Source organism: Suncus etruscus, chromosome 1 (assembly GCF_024139225.1).
Source record: "Suncus etruscus isolate mSunEtr1 chromosome 1, mSunEtr1.pri.cur, whole genome shotgun sequence".
In the NCBI taxonomy this organism is placed as follows: Eukaryota; Metazoa; Chordata; class Mammalia; order Eulipotyphla; family Soricidae; genus Suncus; species Suncus etruscus.
In genome coordinates, this window is record NC_064848.1 from 196048026 (window position 1) to 196068460 (window position 20435).

The following is a 20435-nucleotide window of genomic DNA, read 5'->3' on the forward strand; positions in this document are numbered from 1 at the left end:
ATCACAGGTTGTGGCCCAAAAAAGCAAAAAAAAAAAAAAAAAAAAAAATAGATAGAGAGAGAGAGAGAGAGAGAGAGAGAGAGAGAGAGAGAGAGAGAGAGAGAGAGAGAGAGAGAGAGAGACTAATGGAACAAGAAGTATCTTGGTTGAATCTCCAAAGCATTAACTAAGTAAAAGAAACCTGACTTGGGGCTGGAGATAACATGGGGGTAGGGTGTTTGCCTAAAAACAACCCAAAAACCGAAACAAAAAAAAAAAGAGAGAGAAAAGAAACCTGACTTACTACCAACAATACGATTTTATGAGATCCAAGAAATGGCAGAAAGAGGAACAGAAAACAGATCACTAGTGGCTTGAATCAGGCAAGGGAAGTGGTTGGCTATAAGGAGCACAAAGGGAATGTGAGGATGTGATGGAGTGATCCTGCACTTGATGATGGCAGTGGCAATAGTGGCATATGTTGCAACAAGAAGGGTAAGTTGTACTGTACTTGCTGCATTTTAATCATTTTTAAGAGGCCCAGAGAATGTAGATGTACTTAGCTATATGCCGCTCTTGCAAGTTTTTGGTCATAAGTTCGATTCCTTGCTGTCCTACATTGCACCAAGAACCAAATAAATCAAAAAACCCACCAAAAAGAAAAAAATTAAAACACAGGGGGCCGAACTGATAGCACAGCAATAGGGCATTTGTCTTGCATACAACATACCAGGTTTGATCCTCCCACTATCCCATGTGGTCTTTCAAGCCCACCTGAGGCTCAGAACTAAAAATAAATCCTGAGCACCACCAAGTGTAACCCAAAAACAAAAACAAACAAAAGAAGCTATAGAGAACTGAGCAAATATGGGAAAAATGAGAAGAAAACAGAAGACAATTGCCCTGAGCTAAATTATCTGTCTCCAGACTTGAAAAACCCATGAAGAGAGTCAAAGAGTGAAGTGTACTTGCTACCTAGGTTCAATCCCTGGCATCTAATATGATTCCCCAAGCATCACCAAGAGTGATTACTGAGTGTAGAGCCAGGAGTAATCCCTGAGAACCACCAGATGTGGGCATCTATCTCCCCACCCCTCCCCCAAAAAAGGTCCACCAAGTATCCAGCATAATGAATGAATACAGTACAACATCAAAGAATCTGGTATTGTTGCAGAATTTCAAAAAAATCGAAATCATGAAAAGGACATGTTAACTTTAGAAATAAAAAACATGCCAGACATGAAGGAAGTAACAGTCCTCGCATTCTCGAGAACATTAGATGTGGAAATGTAAGAAAGCAAATCCTTCAAGCAGCAGCCACATTTTTTATCTCAGTGCCTGTCGCAACTAACAAGTTGGAAGGGCATCTTTGACATATACATCTGGAAAGTTGTTTGGTTTTAGGGCTGTACCAGGCAAAGCTCAGGGGTTACTCCTGGCTCTGCACTCAGGAACCACTCCTGAAGGTGGATGCCGGAGATGAACTCGAGCCAGCTGCATGCAAGGCAAAGGACCTCCCTTCTGTACTATCTCTTTAGCCCTAACAGCTGGAAAGCTTATTTCTCAAGCACTCTCTTAGCAAGTACCCAGAGGTTGTGATGAAAGGGAGTGAACCGGGGCCGGAGAGATAGCATGGAGGCAAGGCGTTTGCCTTTCATGCAGGAGGTCATCAGTTCGAATCCCAGTGTCCCATATGGTCCCCCGTGACTGCCAGGAGCAATTTCTGAGCCTGGAGCCAGGAATAACCCCTGAGCACTGCCGGGTGTGACCCAAAAAAACCACAAAAAAAAAAAAAGAAAGAAAGGAAGTGAACCAAGAGAGATCAAAGGCCCAAGAACTTGGAAAGCAACCGATAGAATTCCAGTGCCAGTGTGTTGCTCCAGAGGGAAAAAGCTCAAGAGGCTGAGCACGTTCTAGGCATGCAGGAGAGGCCCGATGTGATTCCCCAAGCACCAGACAGGTAGCTCAGCAGAAACCCCAGTGCACAGCAAAACAACAACAAAAGCAGTTCAGGGTGATCCTCAGGAAACCCACAGTGAAGGTAAAGTATAATAGGCATGCAGAGGAGTTGCTGGCCCTGAGAGTTTGAGGGAAAACAAGTGTCTAAAACCTGACAATGTCTTGAGTAGGTACCCTCTCAAAATCCACAAACACATAACAGGTTATTCAATTTGATTATGAAGAACATGGTTTACGTAATTAAAACCAACCAAACCTCTGAGGTTTTATTTTTTTAATCCTGCTGCTAACTATAATGAGAGGGTACGAAGAATTCTTTGTTTTATTTTTTGAAGGGGGCCATACCTGGAGGTGCTCAGTAGTTACTCAGGAGTAACTCTGCTCTCAGAGGACCACTCCTACAGGAGCTCAGGGAACCATACGGGGATTACCTGGTCAACTTCGTGCAAGGCAAATGCCCTACCTATTGTACTATCTCTCTGGCCCCCAAGTTGTATTCATATAGCATCCCATATGGTCCTCTGAGCCTTCCAGGAGCAATTTCTGAGCACAGAACCAGGATTAACCCATGTGCCACCAGGTGTGACCTAAAACCTCCCCCCCAAAATTTTCTTTTTATTAAATCACTGTGAGGTAAGAGTAAAAATGTTGGGGCCGGAGTAATAGCACAGCAGTAGTATGTTTTGCCTTGCACACGGCCAATCTGGGATGAACCCAAGTTTGATTCCCAGCATCCCATATGGTGCCAAGCCTACTAGGAGCAATTTCTGAGCTCAGAATTAACCCCTGAGCGCTGCCAGGTGTGGCCCACCCCCCCCCCAAAAAAGTTAAAATGTTGAGGGTCAGAGAAATAGTACAGCAGGTAGACAATTGCCTTGCAAGCAAGCAACTGACCTAGGTTGAATCTCCGACATCCTTAAGGTCCACTGAGTCTGCCAGGAGTGATTCCTGACCACATAACTAGGAGTTACTCCTGAGTCCTGTCAGGTGAGGTCCCAAAATATACAATATTCCAACACCCATCTCTTAATCTGTGTTCATTTCCTGCCACCAATTTCCCCAGCTACTCTCTAGTCCCCTTCCTGCTATACCCCCAGTGTGTCTCTCCTCCCTCTCCTCTTTTTCTCCCCCCTACCTCTCCCTCCCTCTCCTCTCCCTTTCTTCTCTCTCTCCCCCCCTCCCCTTTTTTGCTTTTAGGCACTGTGGTTTACAATACTGGTACTGAAGGGATATCAATACATATCACTTTACTGCCTTTCAATTCCCAATTCTTGTCCAGAGTGATCATTTCCATCTATTACTGTGATGGTGGTCCCTTCTCTGTCTTAACTGCACTTGCATTATGTTCATTTTCCCAAGAGCAATGTGTACTATTTTTATAATTTTTCATTGCAATTTTTAAAATCAACTAATAGATGAGATCTCCAGGGGAGAAGGGAGAGAGAGCCCATAGGTTGGTTTGAAAACCTGGAAAACTAGTATTTAAGGAATAGGCAGAGAAAAAGGGAACCTAGGAGTTAAGTGTTTTCTAAAACTGGCCACTGAACATAAGGTAAATCTTTTTGTTTGTTTTTGTGCTCAATAGTAGGCATCAGAGAATTTAGGGAACACTCCTTTAGTTAGGGCACTTGCACACATTCTGATCATAAGGTAGAGAGATTGTCAGGGATCACTGTCATGGCCAAGGAGAGTGTCTGCAGAGAGCGTTGCCTGGGGTCCCAAGATGGGCCATGTGGCAGCCCCAGGGATGAACTGACAGTCCCACAGGTGAAGGCAGATGTCTCAGCCACTGAGCAGCCAGGAATCCCATAAGCATTTTCACAAGGGACTGGACCAATAGGTAAGGGGTATCTTGTTTTGCACAAGGCCAGCCTGGGTTCAATCCCTGGTAAATCCCCTGTGCACTGCCACAATAATTCCTGATGAAAAGCCAGAGACCCAAAAACAAAACAAAACAAAAAAACCTGTTACATCTTGTAGTCAACCGAGAACTTCACCAAGAATAAAAGTACCCCACTTGGGGCCACATCTGATTGGGTTCAAGGTTTATTCCTGGCTCTATGATCAAAGAGCACTCCTGGAGGGAACAGGAAACCATAACATGGCAAGGCAAATGCTCCCTACCCACTGTTCTGACTCACGGCATTTTAAGTCAGGTCTTGCATTATCAGAGAAATAACCTTTTAGAGGAAAACAAATCCAAATAATAACAGCCATCATTTTCTGGACCTTTACCATGGGTCATTTCAGATGTAAACCTTGAATTAAGTGCCACGATCTCTCTATTTTTGTAAGTAAGAAAAAAGACCCGGGGGGGGGGGGGGCGGAGAGATAGCACAGCACTGTTTGCCTTGCAAGCGGCCGATCCAGGACCAAAGGTGGTTGGTTCGAATCCCGGTGTCCCATATGGTCCCCCGTGCCTGCCAGGAGCTATTTCTGAGCAGACAGCCAGGAGTAATCCCTGAGCAACGTCGGGTATGGCCCAAAAACCAAAAAAAAAAAAAAAAAAAAAAAGAAAGAAAAAAGACCCGGGGCTGGAGAGAGAGCACAGCAGTGAGGCATTTGCCTTAGACGCAGAAGGATGGTAGTTCGAATATTGGCATCCCATATGGTCCCCCGAGCCTGCCAGGAACGATTTCTGAGCACAGAGCCAGGAGAAACCACTGAGTGCTGCTGGGTGTGACCAAAAAAAAAAAAAAAAAAGAAAGAAAGAAAGAAAGAAAGAAAGAAAGAAAGAAAGAAAGAAAGAAAGAAAGAAAGAAAGAAAGAAAAGAAAGAAAGAAAGAAAGAAATAAAGAAAGAAAGAAAGAAAGAAAGAAAGAAAGAAAGAAGAAAGGAAAAAGTAAGAAAGAAAGAAAGAAAGAAAGAAGAAAGAAAGAAAGAAAGAAAGAAAAGAAAGAAAGAAAGAAAGAAAGAAAGAAAGAAAGAAAGAAAGAAAGAAAGAAAGAAAGAAGAAGAAAGAAAGAAAGAAAGAAAGAAAGAAAGAAAGAAAGAAAGAAAGAAAGAAAGAAAGAAAGAAAGAAAGAAAGAAAGAAAGAAAGAAAGAAAGAAAGAAAGAAAGAAAGAAAGAAAGAAAGAAAGAAGACCCAAAGAGCTTGTAAAGTGCCAATCGTAGCAGAGCCCAAATTCAAACTCATACACTTAGTAAGAAGATCCAGATTCTTCTGCCAGGGAAAAAGCCCTGTGGTTGAAGCACATGCTTTGCATGTTTGAGGCCCTGGGTTCAACAGAGCTAAAAGCAAAACATATTCTTCATTCTTAAAAATCTTCCTTGTACAGTCAGAGAGAAAATACAAGGATTAAGGCAGTTGCCTTGCATGTGATCTACCCTAGCCTGACATCACTAAAAGTAGTCCCTAAAGCACCATCAGGAGGAATCCCTAACCACAAAGTCAGGTAAACTGAGCACCTCCAAGTGTGCTCCAAAATTGGGGGGGGGGGGGGGAGAAAATGGGGCCTGAGAGATAGTTCTGCAGGGACCGTATTTACCTTGCACACAGCCAACTCGGGTTCCATCCCCAGCATCCCATATGGTCCCCGAGCCCACCAGGAGTCAGATAGATAGGAATTGACTCCTGAATACCGCCGGGTGTAGCCCAAACCTTAAAAAATTAAGACAAGGGGCCGGGCGGTGGCGCTGGAGGTAAGGTGCCTGCCTTGCCTGCGCTAGCCTAGGACGGACCGCGGTTCGATCCCCCGGCGTCCCATATGGTCCCCCAAGAAGCCAGGAGCAACTTCTGAGCGCATAGCCAGGAGTAACCCCTGAGCGTCACAGGGTGTGGCCCAAAAACCAAAAAAAAAAAAAAAAAAAAAAAAAAAAAAAAAATTAAGACAAAAAAAATCTGTACAGTGGTTCCTAGACTTATTTGGCCTACTGTCCTTTTAAAGAACAAAATAAAAATTATTTGGCATCCAAGGGGCCGGAGCGATGGCACAAGCGGTAAGGCATCTGTTTGCCTTGTGTGCCCTAGCCTGGGATGAACTGCGGTTTGATCCCCCTACGTCCCATATGGTCCCTCAAGCCAGGAGCAATTCCTATGTGTCACCAGGTGTGGCCGAAAAACAAAAACTAAAAAATTACTCAGCATCCAATGAAAACCTATCTCTGTAACTGAACAAATAAAAATCTCTCAATTGGGGCCAGAGAGATAGCACAACGGCGTTTGCCTTACAAGCAGCTGATCGAGGACCTAAGGTGGTTGGTTGGAATCCTGGTGTCCCATATGGTCCCCCATGCCTGCCAGGAGCGATTTCTGAGCAGATAGCTAGGAGGAACCCCTGAGCACTGCCGGGTGTGGCCCAAAAACCAAAAAAAAAAAAAAAAAAAATCTCTCAATTGCCCTCGAGGGCTACTACTGTCCCCTCACCACAATCCCAAGACAGGGGAGAGCAGAACTCTGTGGGAAACACTGACCTGGAATCTTTTCTTTTTTTTTAGGGGGGGACGGGTTGTGTTATACCCGGCAGCACTCAGGAGCTACCCCTGGCTCTACGCTCAGAAATCACACCTGGCAGGCTCAGGGGACCATATGGAATGCCGGGATTCAAACCACGCTATCTCTCCGGCCCTGACCTGGAATCTTGTGCTTCTCATAGAACATGTTCACCAAGAATTCAGGAGGGGAGGTGGAGGAAAAATGCATTGGGGTGGATTTATAAATGCAAGTGTCTACAATGCCAGCCATCACCCTCGAACCGACAGCGCATGATATGAAATCAATGGTATGAATTTCCTGAAAAACTTTCCTTCAAAGTAAGTCTCCAAACTTCCCTAGGGCATTCTAAAATTCCAAGATGTTCTGGAAGATTCTAAACCCAGTTCTATTCATCTTAAGAGAAAGAATTCTGGGCCCGGAGAGATAGCACAGCAGCGTTTGCCTTGTAAGCAGCCAATCCAGAACCAAAGGTGGTTGGTTCGAATCCCGGTGTCCCATATGGTCCCCCATGCCTGCCAGGAGCTATTTCTGAGCAGACAGCCAGGAGTAACCCCTGAGCACCGCCGGGTGTGGCCCAAAAACCAAAAAAAAAAAAAAAGAGAGAGAAAAAATTCTGTTTTGTGTTTTGTGTTGGGTCACACCCAAGAGTGCTCAGAAACTAATCCCCGCTCTGTGCTAGGGGGACCATGCAATGCCGGGGATTGGTTGCACGCAGAGCTATCGCCTTAACCTCAGTACTATATTGCCCACCAAGAATTATTTTACAGAAGAAAAGTGTCTGCCATAGAGGTAGGCTAGGCATGGGTAGGGGGACTGGAAGGAGGATGGGGGAGGGGGGAATTTGGACATTGGCAAACACTGGTGAAGGGATGGGTATTGAAACATTGTTGGGCCCGGAGAGATAGCACAGCAGCGTTTGCCTTGCAAGCAGCCAATCCAGGACCAAAGGTGGTTGGTTCGAATCCCGGTGTCCCATATGGTCCCCCGTGCCTGCCAGGAGCTATTTCTGAGAAGACAGCCAGGAGTAACCCCTGAGCACCGCCGGGTGTGGCCCAAAAACAAAAAAAAAAAAAAAAAAAAAAAAAAAAAAGAAACATTGTATGGGGGCTGGCGTGGTGGCGCTAGAGGTAAGGTGCCTGCCTTGCCTGCGCTAGCCTAGGACTGACCTCGGTTCAATCCCCCGGTGTCCCATATGGTCCCCCAAGCCAGGAGCAATTTCTTAGCGCATAGCCAGGAGTAACCCCTGAGTGTTACCGGGTGTGGCCCCCCCCAAAAAAACCCAAAAACATTGTATGAAAACCAACCATCGACAACTTTTTTTAACTCTGTATCTCATGGTTATTCAATTTAGAGAAAAAAAAAAAAGAATTCTCTTTTAGTGGGTCAGAGAGATATTGCAACAGGTAGGGCATTCACCTTGCATGTGAGTGACCTGGGTTCATTTTGAGAACAACCCCCACTCCCCTGCCCTGCCAGGAGTAAATACATGAGATTAGGGTCTGAGTACCAGTATGGCCTAAAAACTTAAAAAACAATTAAACGTTGCCTGAAAAGTATTTCGCACAGCAGTAGGGAATTTGCTTTGCATGCTGCCGACCCAGGAGGGACACTGGTTCTGCTTAGTGCGGAGCCATGAGTAACTCCAGTGTCACTGGGTGTGGCAAAAAAAAAAAAAAAGTACTTAGCAATTTAAATGCCCAATAAATGTAAGCTATGACTGCTTTAGTTTCTGGACCTTAACCTCTGTATTATCTGTCCAGCCACCAAGGTTGTTTTCTTTTTAAGAAATAGTTTCAGAGACTGGAGTAACAATAGGTAGGGGACTTGCCTCACACATAGCCAACCTGGATTCAATCCCTAGCACCCAATATGGTCCCCAGGGGCCAGAGGGATAATGCAGCGGTAGGGCATTTGCCTTGCACGTGGCTGATCCAGGACAGACCTCAGTTCAATCCCTGGCTTCCCATATGGTCCCCTAAGCCAGGAACGATTTCTGAGCACATAGCCAGGAATAATCCCTGAGCATCACCAGGTGAGGCCCAAAAACCAAACAACAACAACAACAAAAACATATGGTCTCCTGAGCACCACCAAGAGGAATTTCTGAGCACAGAGCCAGTAGTAACCCCTGAACACTGCCTGGTGTGGTCCCAAAACCAATTTTTTTTCCTTCAAGTCAGAGCAATAGTACAGTGGTTTAAATGCATACCTTGCTTGCATCGGACCTGGGTTGGATTCCCAGCATCCCATATGGCCCCGAGCCCTACCAGGAGTGATGCCTGAGCACAGAGCCAGGAGTCAATCCTGAATATCATTGAGTGTGGCCCAGTAGCCCAAAAAAAAACAAAAACAAAAAAAAATTTTCTCCTTTTGAGGTCTGCCATTTTGAAGAACTGAAAGCACAAACACATGTGCACACGTATACGCACAGACAATTAGAATGAGGGTCAATGCAAAACAAGTGTAAAATTATGAAACCAAGACGGTAAATGATCCAAGCAGGTAAAGAGAAAAGAGAGACTAAGTGGGCGGAACAGTCTGGTAAGACTCCAGAGAAAGTGGGGTTTGAAACTGGCTAAGGAGGAGGCAGCAAAGAGTCTACTGTGCTGCTCTCTCACAGAAACAGACAGACAGACAGACAGACACACACACACACACACACACACACACACACACACACACAGCATCTGCTAGGATCTGCTGTAACCCTAGGTTATGGGTTCCCTCCCCTGCCCCCATAGCACTACTACCACTTTTCCCCCCAGGTATCCAAGTCCTAACAAGAGACCAGAGGGGCCAGAGAGAGCATGGAGGTAAGGCATTTATTTGCCTTGCATGCAGAAAGATGGTGGCTCGAGTCCTGGCATCCGATATGGTCTCCCGAGCCTGCCAGGAGCAATTTCTGAGTGTAGAACCAGGAGTAACCCCTAAGCGATGCTGAGTGTGACCCCCAAAAAAAGATCAGAGCAAAAGGCATGCCCACAACTTCCTCACAACAACACACATTCATACAAACATGCATATTTCACCACAAAGCCCCATTGTCTGAGACACCCACCGGGAGTAAAAGGGGAGCAGGAACTGCGAGACCATCAGCATGCTCCTCACACACTTCTCTATCCCTCACAAAAGGTGTTACTCAAATTTTAGGTAACTCTTTGGGGCCCTCATTTTCCTTCTATCATTTGGGGAGAAGGGCACCTCTGGTGGTATTCCAGGCTCTGCACTCAGGAATCATTCCTGACAGGGCTCTGGGGTCCATATGGAATTCCAGGGACCGAACCCACATCTGTCACATACAAGGCAAGTGCTCTCCTCTAACTGCTGTACCATGGTTCCGGCCTCTTTCTTACCTTCCTTCCTTATTTCAACTGGCCCCCTTCAGGCCCTGTCTCCTGAAAGCATCTCATTCATCTCCCTCCTGAGCTTCAGCTGCTCAGGTCCCCCCTGAACGGGACCCCCTGAGCAGACAGGGAAACCCATTCAGGTCCCTCAACCACCTCTTTCTCTTTGAATCCATCCTCCAGAACTGAAGCTCTGCCCTAACATCCACAGAAATCATAACCCATTTCCAGATTTTCTGATTGATCAATGCCTACAAAGGAAGAGTGAGCTGAAGGGGGTGGGGGACTGTAGAAGCCTCCAGTGGTTTCACAGTATACCCCTATTTTGATTTCCTTTCATTTCCTGTGCCTGCTTGATGATGCTGGGAATACGACGGGTCTCCTGGGTGTTCTGAAAGTGAAAAGTGGCAGAGGATCGCTGATCTGGCCCAAACTGGAGTCTCCAAAAGAGAAAAGTAAAGTACAGACATAGAAACCTGGTCTCTATCAATGCCCAACATACCTACCTAATGGGGCTTTGCAGTTTCTTTCCTGCCTGCATGTATCATCATGGCCACACTTTAGCATCAGCATCTTAGCTCATTCTCCCGTTCCTCACCTAGTCTCACTGTCCACAAGCCCATCCAAGACACACATCCCCACACCAACTCCCCCATCAGGGATAACCATGCATTACTCTAAATCCCCAATGCACTTTTGTAGAAAGGAAGAATTACACTTCTACTGCAAAGATATTAGGTGAAAATAAATACTGCCAAATGAGTAACAAATACTGCTCCAGATAGGGGCCGGAACAGTGGCACAGAGCAGTAAGGCATCTGCCTTGCCGGCGCTAACCTAGGACAGACCGAGCGAGGTTCTATCCTCTGGCGTCCCATATGGCCCCCAAGCAGGAACGATTTCTGAGCGCATGGCTAGGAGTAACCCCTGAGCATCATCAGTGTGGGCCAAAAAAACAAAGAAAATAAATTACTGCTCCAGATAAACGACCATTCACTCATGGCATTGATGCCACTAGTCTCCGTGGTTATAAGATAATCTTCAGAGAACTAATACTATGTCCACTCTCCGAAGTCAGCAGATGTTCAAAATTTCAGAATTCTAGTTATATATTCAAAAAAATTCCTGCAACTATTGAATGCAAGAACCGTTCTGTTTCAAGTATGATTTAATTTTTTAATTGGCTAATTCTCAATGTAGCTTATTTCTCAAAATGGCTGGAATTCAAACGTTTGATACCCAAAACCTAATCAAGATCAACTTACAAGACTAGAATGTAGCTCCGTGGCAGAGCTCATGGTTGGCGTAGGTGAGGTCCTGGGTTGGATTCCTACAACTGCAGACTTTCTGCATTATGCAATCTTCCTCAATGTGTGCTGGAAAAGCATTTCATAAAAACATTGTCCATGGCCAAAAAGATCACTGCAAGAGGCCCAGGTTCCATGGTCCCAGAAGTAACACCAAGCACAAAACTGAAAGTAGCCTGAGCACTTGGGTGTGAGCAAACACCAAAAATCCAACAACATATTTGATAAATATATACTGGGGGCCCGGAGAGATAGCACAGAGGCGTTTGCCTTGCAAGCAGCCGATCCAGGACCAAAGGTGGTTGGTTCGAATCCCGGTGTCCCATATGGTCCCCCGTGCCTGTCAGGAGCTATTTCTGAGCAGACAGCCAGGAGTAACCCCCTGAGCACCGCCGGGTGTGACCCAAAAACCAAAAAGAAAAAAAAACAAACAAAAAAAAGATAAATATATACTGAACCCAGCAATGTAGCTCAATGGTTAAGCATTTGCCTTACATATGTGAGGCCCTGGGTTTGATCCCTGGTACTGCCCAAACAGAAACCTTTTATCGACTGAACTGTAATTTTTTTAATTATAGCTTAATTGATATGGTTATAACCATATCTAAAGTGCTAAAGTTGACATATCATTCATATACAAAGTTACTGCAGCCCATCACAACCATAGTATCTGTGACCCTCCACCATCCTTTTACAGCAATAAAAATAAAGGCTGTATTTAGCCAAATACCTTTATTTACACCAAAATTAAGATGAGTGTTAGCCTATAATAATTGTTATTGTGAAAGTACTAAAATTCATTCTTTATGAAAGGAAAATTTCATCACCAGCAAATAAAACTTTTTTGAATTCTGACTGGAAAATTAAGCTGTAATAGATTAATCAATATTCCTGGACCAACATTATACTTCCTACAGAGTGAACAGAAAGGGGCCAAAGCAATAGTACAGTGGAGAGGACTCTTGCCTAGCATGCAATGGACCTGGATTCAACCCCCGTCATCCTATAATATGGTGCCACATACCCCGCCAAGAGTGATTCCTGAGCTCAGAGCCAGGAGTAAACCCCCTAAGTACCGCTGGTGTGGCCCAAAAACAAAATCCAAAAATGCTGAACGGAGAGAAATGACTTTAAGTATACTAAAAATTTAGATGTTGGTACTTATGGCGCATTCTAGTCTACAGAAATCAAACTGCTCGACACCGTTAATGTCATAACTACCACATTCCTACCTCATTCCTCTTTTAGCCCTAACAAGGTAGCAGGATGCTTTAATGTTCTTTGATGCTTGCTCTTGGACTACTTAAATCACTCGTAAACTACTCTCCTTCTAGACACAGGGGCCAGAGTGATAGCACAGTGGTGGAACATTTGCCTTGTACAGGGCAGACCCTGAATGAATCCAGGTTCAGTCCCCCAGCATCCCACATGATCCCCCTAAGCCTGCCAGGAGTGATTTCTGAGCGCAGAGCCAAGAGTAACCACTGAGCACAGCCGGCTGTAGCCACCATCCCCCTCCCCCCCAAAAAAAAAAAACCCCAACACACTAAAAACACAGACACAATGGCTAGAGCTATAGTACAGCAGAGAGATCACTTGTCTTGCATGTGGCAGACCCCAAGTTTGATCCCCAGCAGCCCATAGGGTCCCCTGAACCCTTCCTGGAGTGATTCCTAAGTGCCAGTCAGGAGTAAACCCTTAAGCACTGGAACCAATAAATAGTTTCAGAGTAAATCACCCAGCAAATTAACACCAACTCCAATAAAGATAAGCAAAGCCGGACCAGCAATATGAAAGAGCAGGTGCCAAACTCTAAGGCAGAGACACCCAGAAACACCAGAAGAAACACCTACCAGCTGAACTATGGAGTTTGGATTCTAATCAATACCTCATCAGAGCAATCTGAAGTTTGCAAATCCAAACTGAGGGTTCCAACCATAGCATTAGCAACCTTCATCTACCCCATGTCTCAAATTCTAGGACTCAGAAGTCCACTTTGTGCTAAGCACTAGCTATGTGTCATACATGATGCTAGATCTGAAGGAAACAGATTGGGAATGTAACACAAACACAGAGAACTCTTAGAACAGGAACTGGGAACACTACCAGTGTCGTTAAGAAAATCAATGTACTTAAAAAAAAAAAGAAAATCAATGTATGGGCCAGATCAATAGCACAGCGGCGTGGGGCGATTGCCTTGCATGCAGCTGATCCAGGACCAACTCAGTTTGATTCCTGGCGTCCCATAAGGTCCCCCAAGCCAGGAGCAATTTCTGAGTAAACCCCTGAGCGTCACCAGGTATGGCCCGAAAACCATTGTGGGGTCTAGAGCAACAGAATAACAACACAGTGGGTAGAGCATTTGCCTTGCATGCAGCCGACCTGGGTTCAATCCCTGGCATCCCAGAAGGCCCTTCTAGCCTGGTAGGATTGATTTCTGAGTGCAGAACCAGGAGTAACCCCTGAGCACTACCGAGTGTGGCCCAAAAGCCAAAAAAGAGAAAAAGGAAAGCAATATGTTAGAAGAGAACACAAATGCTTGTATGTTTTAAGTTTTTGGGTCACACTTGGTGATGCGCAGGGGTTACTACTGGCTCTGGCACTCAAGAATTGTGCCAGGGGGGTGGGGGGCAGAGAGTTGGCGCAAACAATAAGGCATTTATTTGCCTTGCACACGGCTAACCTAGACGGACCGTGATTTGATTCCCAGGCATCACATATGGTCCCCCCAAGCCAGGAGCAATTTTTTAGCACATAGCCAGGAGTAACCCTGGAGCGTCACCAGGTGTGGCCCAAAAAACAAAAACAAAAACAAAAAAAAAAAAAAAAAAAGACTTGGGCCCGAGAGATAGCACAGCGGCGTTTGCCTAGCAAGCAGCTGATCCAGGACCAAAGGTGGTTGGTTCGAATCCCGGTGTCCCATATGGTCCCCCCGTGCCTGCCAGGAGCTATTTCTGAGCAGACAGCCAGGAGTAACCCCTGAGCACCGCCGGGTGTGGCCCAAAAACGGGGGGGGGGGGGGGGGGGGGAGAAAGACTTATGCCTGTTAGTGTTCAGAAAACCATATGGGATGCCAAGGATCAAATCTTGGCTACATGCAAGACACGTGCCCTCCTCTGCTCTGCCCCAGGAGTACACAAATGTTATTTCTTTTTTTTTTTGTGGTTTTTGGGTCACACCCGGCAGTGCTCAGGGGTTATTTCTGGCTCCACGCTCAGAAATTGCTCCTGGCAGGCACAGAGGACCCATATGGGGCGCCGGGATTCGAACTGATGACCTCCTGCATGAAAGGCAAACGCCTTACCTCCATGCTATCTCTCCGGCCCCAAATGTTATTTCTTAAAAAAAAAAAAAAAAACCCTGGGGGCCGGGATGGTGGCGTTAGAGGTAAGGTGCCCTGCCTTGCCTGCGCTAGCCTTGGATGGGACCGTGGTTCGATCCCCCGGCGTCCCATATGGTCCCCACAAGCCAGGAGCAACTTCTGAGTGCATAGCCAGGAGTAACCCCATAAGCGTAACCCCGGTGTGGCCACAAAAACCAAAAAGAAAAAAAAACAAACTAATCATAATTTAATTCAGCATCTGCACAACGACCAATCCTAAACTTCTTTACCAGACCCTCAGAGTTTTAGAAGTTCAATAGGACGGTCTTGCCAAAATGCCTTGGCTTGGTCTACCCTGGAACACTTCCTCCACAGGATTACTTCTTTTTTTTTTTTTTTTTTTTTGGTTTTGGTTTTTTGGTTTTTTGGGCCACACCTGGCAATGCTCAGGGGTTACTCCTGGCTATCTGCTCAGAAATAGCTCCTGGCAGGCACGGGGGACCAGATGGGACACCGGGATTCGAACCAATCACCTTAGGTCCTGGGTCGGCTGCTTGCAAGGCAAATGCCATTGTGCTATCTCTCCGGCCCCAATTCAGTCTTCTAGGGTCTTTCATTTTGTGCTCTTGGAGAGTGGGGATTTGGTTTTTGTTTTCATTTGGGGGCTGAAAGAGGCAGGGCTCAGGGGTTACTCCTGGCTCTGCACTCAGGAATCACTCCTGGCAGGATCAGGGGTACCATTATGGGATACATGGCCACAGGCAAGGCAACATGCAACATGCGCGGCCACATGCAGGGAAAACCGGGTCCACTTTACTATCGATCTGGGCCTCTCAATCACATGCTCTTGAGAGAATCAACCTATTTTCTTAAGGCAAAAACTTAATTATGAAACAATGTACTCAAATTCTCTTGGCAAGAAATGCAAAGTGAGGACCATCGAGAGGGTGGCGCTAGAGGTAAGGTGTCTGCCTTGCCAGCGCTAGCCAAGGAAGGACCGCGGTTCGATCCCCGGCAACCCATATGGTCCCCCCAAGCCAGGGGCAATTTCTGAGCACTTAGCCAGGAGTAACCCCTGAGCATCAAACGGGTGTGGCCTGCAAACCCCCCCCCCCAAAAAAGAAGAAATGCAAAGTGGCCCGAAGTCCATTCTACACAGAAGCCATCCCGGCCTCCTTGCCTTTCTGCCATGGAAAAATAAACAAACAGCTTTTTACATTGTGTTCATCCATCTCAATGGACACATTTTACACAGGGCTTCAGAGTCTTAACTCCCGCCGACTACATGTAATTACATTGTCTCCCCCAAGAAAGGAAACATTCCAAGTCCTCAGAATCCCACAACCTTAGCCTCTTGTATTTATTTGTTTTGGTTTGGGGGCCACACCCCCGGAAGCTCAGAGCTAACTAAGGGTTCTGCTCTCAGCTCAGGGGTCGAATCCTGATGTGGCAAGGAGCGAGGCAAAACGCCTGCCTTGCTCCAGCCCAACCCTAGCCTCTCCTCAAAATCAAGTGTTCTCCTTCGTCTCTTTTTTTTTCAGAGTCCATTTCCTCATAACCTTTTGTAACTGTTCTTACTATACCTGGGTTCTGAGTAAGTTTAAATAGAGTCACCAAACTATAAAATAAAAAAAAGAAAATGTTGCTTCTTATACAAATTAGTTCCCCCCAAGACACACAAAGGAGGGTGTGTGTGAAACAAAATGCATCTCAGCAATCAGCCCTGAGAAACTTCACACAAGAGTCACCATGGAGAAATTCGTTCCAGATCCGGAGAGGGCTTTCAGGCCCGGAAAGGCGACAAAAAGAAAAAGGAAGGAAGAAAAAGCACACGACATTTTGTGAGAAACCCAGACTTCTGCTGCAACGACTTGGGAGTTAGTTGGTCGGCAAAGTTCGCCCGCAGCCCAGGCGTCTGCGGGAGCCGCTGCACGCGTCGCCTGCAACAGGTGCGCGTGCCCGGCTCGGCAAAGCCCATGCAAGCAGTGCTGCTCCAACTCGTCCATGCCAGGCCGTGCCAGGCCATGCCATGGGGCGCATTACCCAACGCATTTCGGGTGCGCCTGGGGTCCCCAGGACTCGGGGGCGGAATGAAAACAAGCCAGCCGGGGCCCGCAGAGGCTCCTCCACTTCCCTTCCCAGTTCTTCCAAAACCACAGGATTCCGGTGGTGCGCGCGCGGGGCGTCCTCTTTCTGGGCCAGCCTTGGGGGAGATGTGCTCCGGGCCTGTCGGCTGGGTTGTGCATGTATAAAACCCAGTAGCAAGCAACAACCTTACCATACATACCATGTGCCAAAAGCCAGCCTAGCGACGAGAAGAAAGACATACTAAGAGATTTGCAATAAATAAATAAATAACCAAAACAACAATAACAAGAGGCTCCTTTCATTCCTCCCTCACCAACAACATCCCACCATCACCCCGAAACCAAAACAAGAAGGGGGAGAAAAAAAAAGTGGGGGACTGTTCAGTGCCACAAAGTTTCAGTGCCAAAAAAACTGGGGTGGGGGTGAAGGAGGGGAGAGAGAGAGTGAAGAGGAAAGGCTGAGGGATCGGGGGATGGGTGAGTCCATTCGGGGCGGGGGGCACCTCCAGAGGGAAGCCAGCCAGAGTGGAGCAGAGCTGAGCAGAGCAGAGCAGAGCTGAGCAGGGGCCTGGCCCAACAAAAAACGGCAACAATGCCATCTCCATTTGAACAATGCGCCCTCTTTTTCCACCCGACTTGTCAGAGCCAAGTTTTCGGGGGAGGTGGGTGGTGGTGGATGGGGCTGGAGAAGTGGGCGAGGAAGAAGAGGGTGGCCGGCCCCGGAGTGAGGGTGGCAGTCAAAGCCCAAAAAGGGGGGTGCAAGAGCGTGCGATGTGCGTGGTGAATGGGTGGTGAATGGGAGAGAGAGAAGAGCTGCGACGGTGCACTTTTCGGGGTGCTGCTCTGCGGGGCCGTGCCCTGCCATCACGAGGCCACGCCATGCCAAGCCAGGCCACTACCTGGCGTGCTGCTGTAGGTGCTGTGGCTCCTGAAGCTGCTTTCGGTGCAGTAGCTCGCATCATCCTCATCGTCCTCCTCCTCCTCCTCCTCCTCCATATCCTCGGGATAGTCAGAGTCGTCGTCGCGCTGCTGCTGCTGCTTGCTGCCGCTCCACCATCGCGGCTTCCTCGTCCTCCTCGTCGGACTCCTGAGTGTCCTCCTCCTCTGCGTCGGCCGTCCTCCTCTTCTCCCTCGTCGTCCTCCTCCTCGTCGGACACCATGTCGTCGCGTCCTCCTCGTCGTCGTCCCTCCTCGTCGCTCTCGTGGTCATCGTAGACCACTTTGCTGCTGCGGCGGCCCGGGCTGCGGGCGTGCGGGTTGGGGGGGGCCGCTGCCGGTGGAGCGCCGCCCCCTGCGCGTCCTCCGGTCCCCCCTGCGCCTCCTGCGGCCCGGTCCTGCCCGGCTTGGGGCGCTGCTGCTGGGGGGTGTCTTCCTCCTGCTGCGGCTGCTGCTGCTGCTGCTGCTGCTGGCAACCCCGGGGCGCTGCGAGGCGCGTCTTTGGGCGCCGCTTCGGCACTGGCCCACCTGCCCCGGCTGCTGCCCCGCTGGCGCGAGCGCAGCCCCCCGATGGGCCCCGACGCGGGCGGCGGCGGGGGGGGCGGCGGCGGCGGCGGCGGCGGCGGGGCCGCGGCCGTAGTGGACGACGCGCCGCGGGGCTGCTTGGGCGGCCCTGCCCCGCCGGCCCCTCATGCTGGCGGCGGCGGCGGCGGCGGCGGCGGCGGGGGCGGCGCGGGCGGGGGAAGGGAGGGCGGCTGGGGGAGGGGCGGGCGCTCAGGCGCGCCCCACGCGGCCCGTCGTTGGGGGGTGCATGGCAGGCAACAGGGGAGAGCGCCCCGGCACAGCACCCCCGGGCGGCGGCAGGGAGGGGCCCGGCGCTGAGGGCGCTCTCAGTCCCAATGGCCGGCGCCCCGCTCCGGATCGCCTCCTCCGGCCGCCATCTTGTTGCTGCTCTCTCGCTCGCTGACTGGGGGAGCCGAGCGCGGCCTCAGGCCCCGGAGCCGAGCGCGGGTCACGTGAGCCGCCGCCGCCGCCGCCGCCGACGAGGACGACGACGAGTCCGGGCTTGAGTGAGGCGGCGCGACGACAGACGCGCTAGGGGGCGCGCGCCACACCGCCCCGCGTTAGGGGGCGCCGTGTGGAGTGGAGGAGCGTCGCGAGGGGGAGCGCGAGAGAGGTGGGTGGGATTATGGAGACGAGAGGAGTCGAGCCGAGACGAGCCGAGCCGAGTCGAGACGAGAGGAGACGAGCCGAGCCGAGTCGAGCCGAGCCGAGCCGAGTCGAGCCGAGTCGAGCCGACCCGAGCCGAGTCGAGTCGAGCCGACAAGCCGAGCCGAGCCGAGCCGAGCCGAGCCGAGTCGAGCCGAGCCGAGCCGAGCCGAGCCGAGACGAGACGAGCCGAGACGAGCCGAGACGAGCCGAGCCCCGAGACGAGCCGAGCCCCGAGCCGAGCCGAGCCCAGCCCCGAGCCGAGCCCAGCCGACGAGTCGAGCCGAGCCGAGCCCAGCCGGACAGGGCGGGGCGGGGCAGGGCTGGACCCAACCCCGGACTGACGGAGTGTTTCTTGCTCCCCGCCGCTTCCACATCTGGCGCAGCGGTTCCCCACTTGCAAGGGAGAGGCACACACAGAGACAGAATGAGAGAGAAAGAGAGATGGGGAGGGAAACTCGGCCCCAACTCGCCCGAATCTCCATGCCGCGAGGCCTACTTGGAGTGTCTTTCCTCCCTCTTGGACTGGGGGAGGAAGGCTGGGAAAAGGGCACCCCCCCAAAAAAAAATCTGACTCCCCTCTGACACTCCCCGGCTCTGGAAATTTTTTTTTCTTTTTTGTGGGCGGGGGGGCTCCATTGGCTCGAGGCGATTCAAGGGCTGGCTGGAGAGAAAGGGAGGTTTCCTCCCCAAACTAAAAATTGTGAAAGTTTGGCCACCTGCTTTCTGGGGGAACGGACCCCTGCAAAGGGGTTCCCCGCTGACAGGTGCTAGCAGGGGGTCTCAAACCTCAATTTACCTGGGGGCCGCAGGAGGCAAAGTCGGGGTGATCCTTGAGTGCAAAGTCAGTAGTAAGCTTGAACATTAGGGGGATGTGACCCAAACAACTAAAACAAAACAAAACCAAAAAAGATTCCTCTAGGGCAGGGCCACAAAATGTTGTACGGAGGGCCGCGAGTTTGAGACCCCTGTTAGGGGCAATGCTCAAGACGCTCTGAGGCTCCCAGCGCCCAAGCCCTACCTTGGACGGCCCCGGCCAAGCCCCCTCACCCCGTCTCTGCTTGTCCCAACAAGCTGCACCCCACATTTGGGACCCCCATGTCCCGGGGTGGGCCGCCTCCCAGATATGTTGTTTGTATTCTGGACACACACACACACACCATCTAGTCTCTTGGTCCCCCACTCACTGTGGGGAAGGTCGATTATTCAGGGTGGGAAAGTTTGGAGAAAGAATTAACACCTACTGCAAAGGCAGAATTGCAAGGGAATGTGCAGAGGGCTTTCTCCATCGATAGGCTGTGGCCAGATTCCGGGCATCAGTGTGGACTTAAGGGAAATTTTGCAAGTGGCTTCATTCAGCACGATTGGACCTCAGACCAAGGGGTGTGTGTGTGTGTGTGTGTGTGTGAGAGAGAGAGAGAGAGGAGAGAGAGAGAGAGAGAGAAGAGAGAGAGGAGAGGAGAGAGAGAGAGAGAGGAGAGAGAAGAGGAGAGAGAGAGAGAGAGAGAGATTGATTTAAATGCCTCACTGGCCAGGGGAGTAATAGACAGAAATGAGGTGGGCAGGCAAAGGACTAGACCAGTGAGAACACTTCTCTTTCCTTTTTGTTTGGGGGACACATCAGGCGATGCTCAAGGGTTAATCCTAGCTCTGAGCTCAGGAATTACTCCTAGCAATGATCAGGGTACCACATGGGATGCCAAACCCTGGTTGGCCACCAGCAAGGCCCTACCCCTCTTTGAGGGCTCCAGACCTGATTCGTTTTTAAGCAGGTTTGCTGTGAGAACTAAAATGGCCAGTTTTTTCGAGACAAGGTGGAAATGCATCTTTCATATTAAGTTTCTTGATTTTTATTT

General features: G+C 49.4%; 1 protein-coding gene across 5 annotated transcripts in view; it reads right to left on the reverse strand.

Annotated features, from left to right (window-relative positions):
- The window catches only part of BPTF (bromodomain PHD finger transcription factor), a 161263-nt gene extending 143820 nt beyond the window's left edge, over window positions 1-17443 (reverse strand). For all 5 annotated transcript variants that reach the window (XM_049778810.1, XM_049778795.1, XM_049778801.1 and 2 more), the window contains exon 1: window positions 17334-17443. In XM_049778810.1, the coding sequence (XP_049634767.1) occupies window positions 17334-17430 (97 nt within the window). In that variant the 5' untranslated portion in view covers window positions 17431-17443. The remainder of the gene's footprint in view (window positions 1-17333) is intronic.
- Between the last annotated feature and the right edge of the window lie 2992 nt (window positions 17444-20435).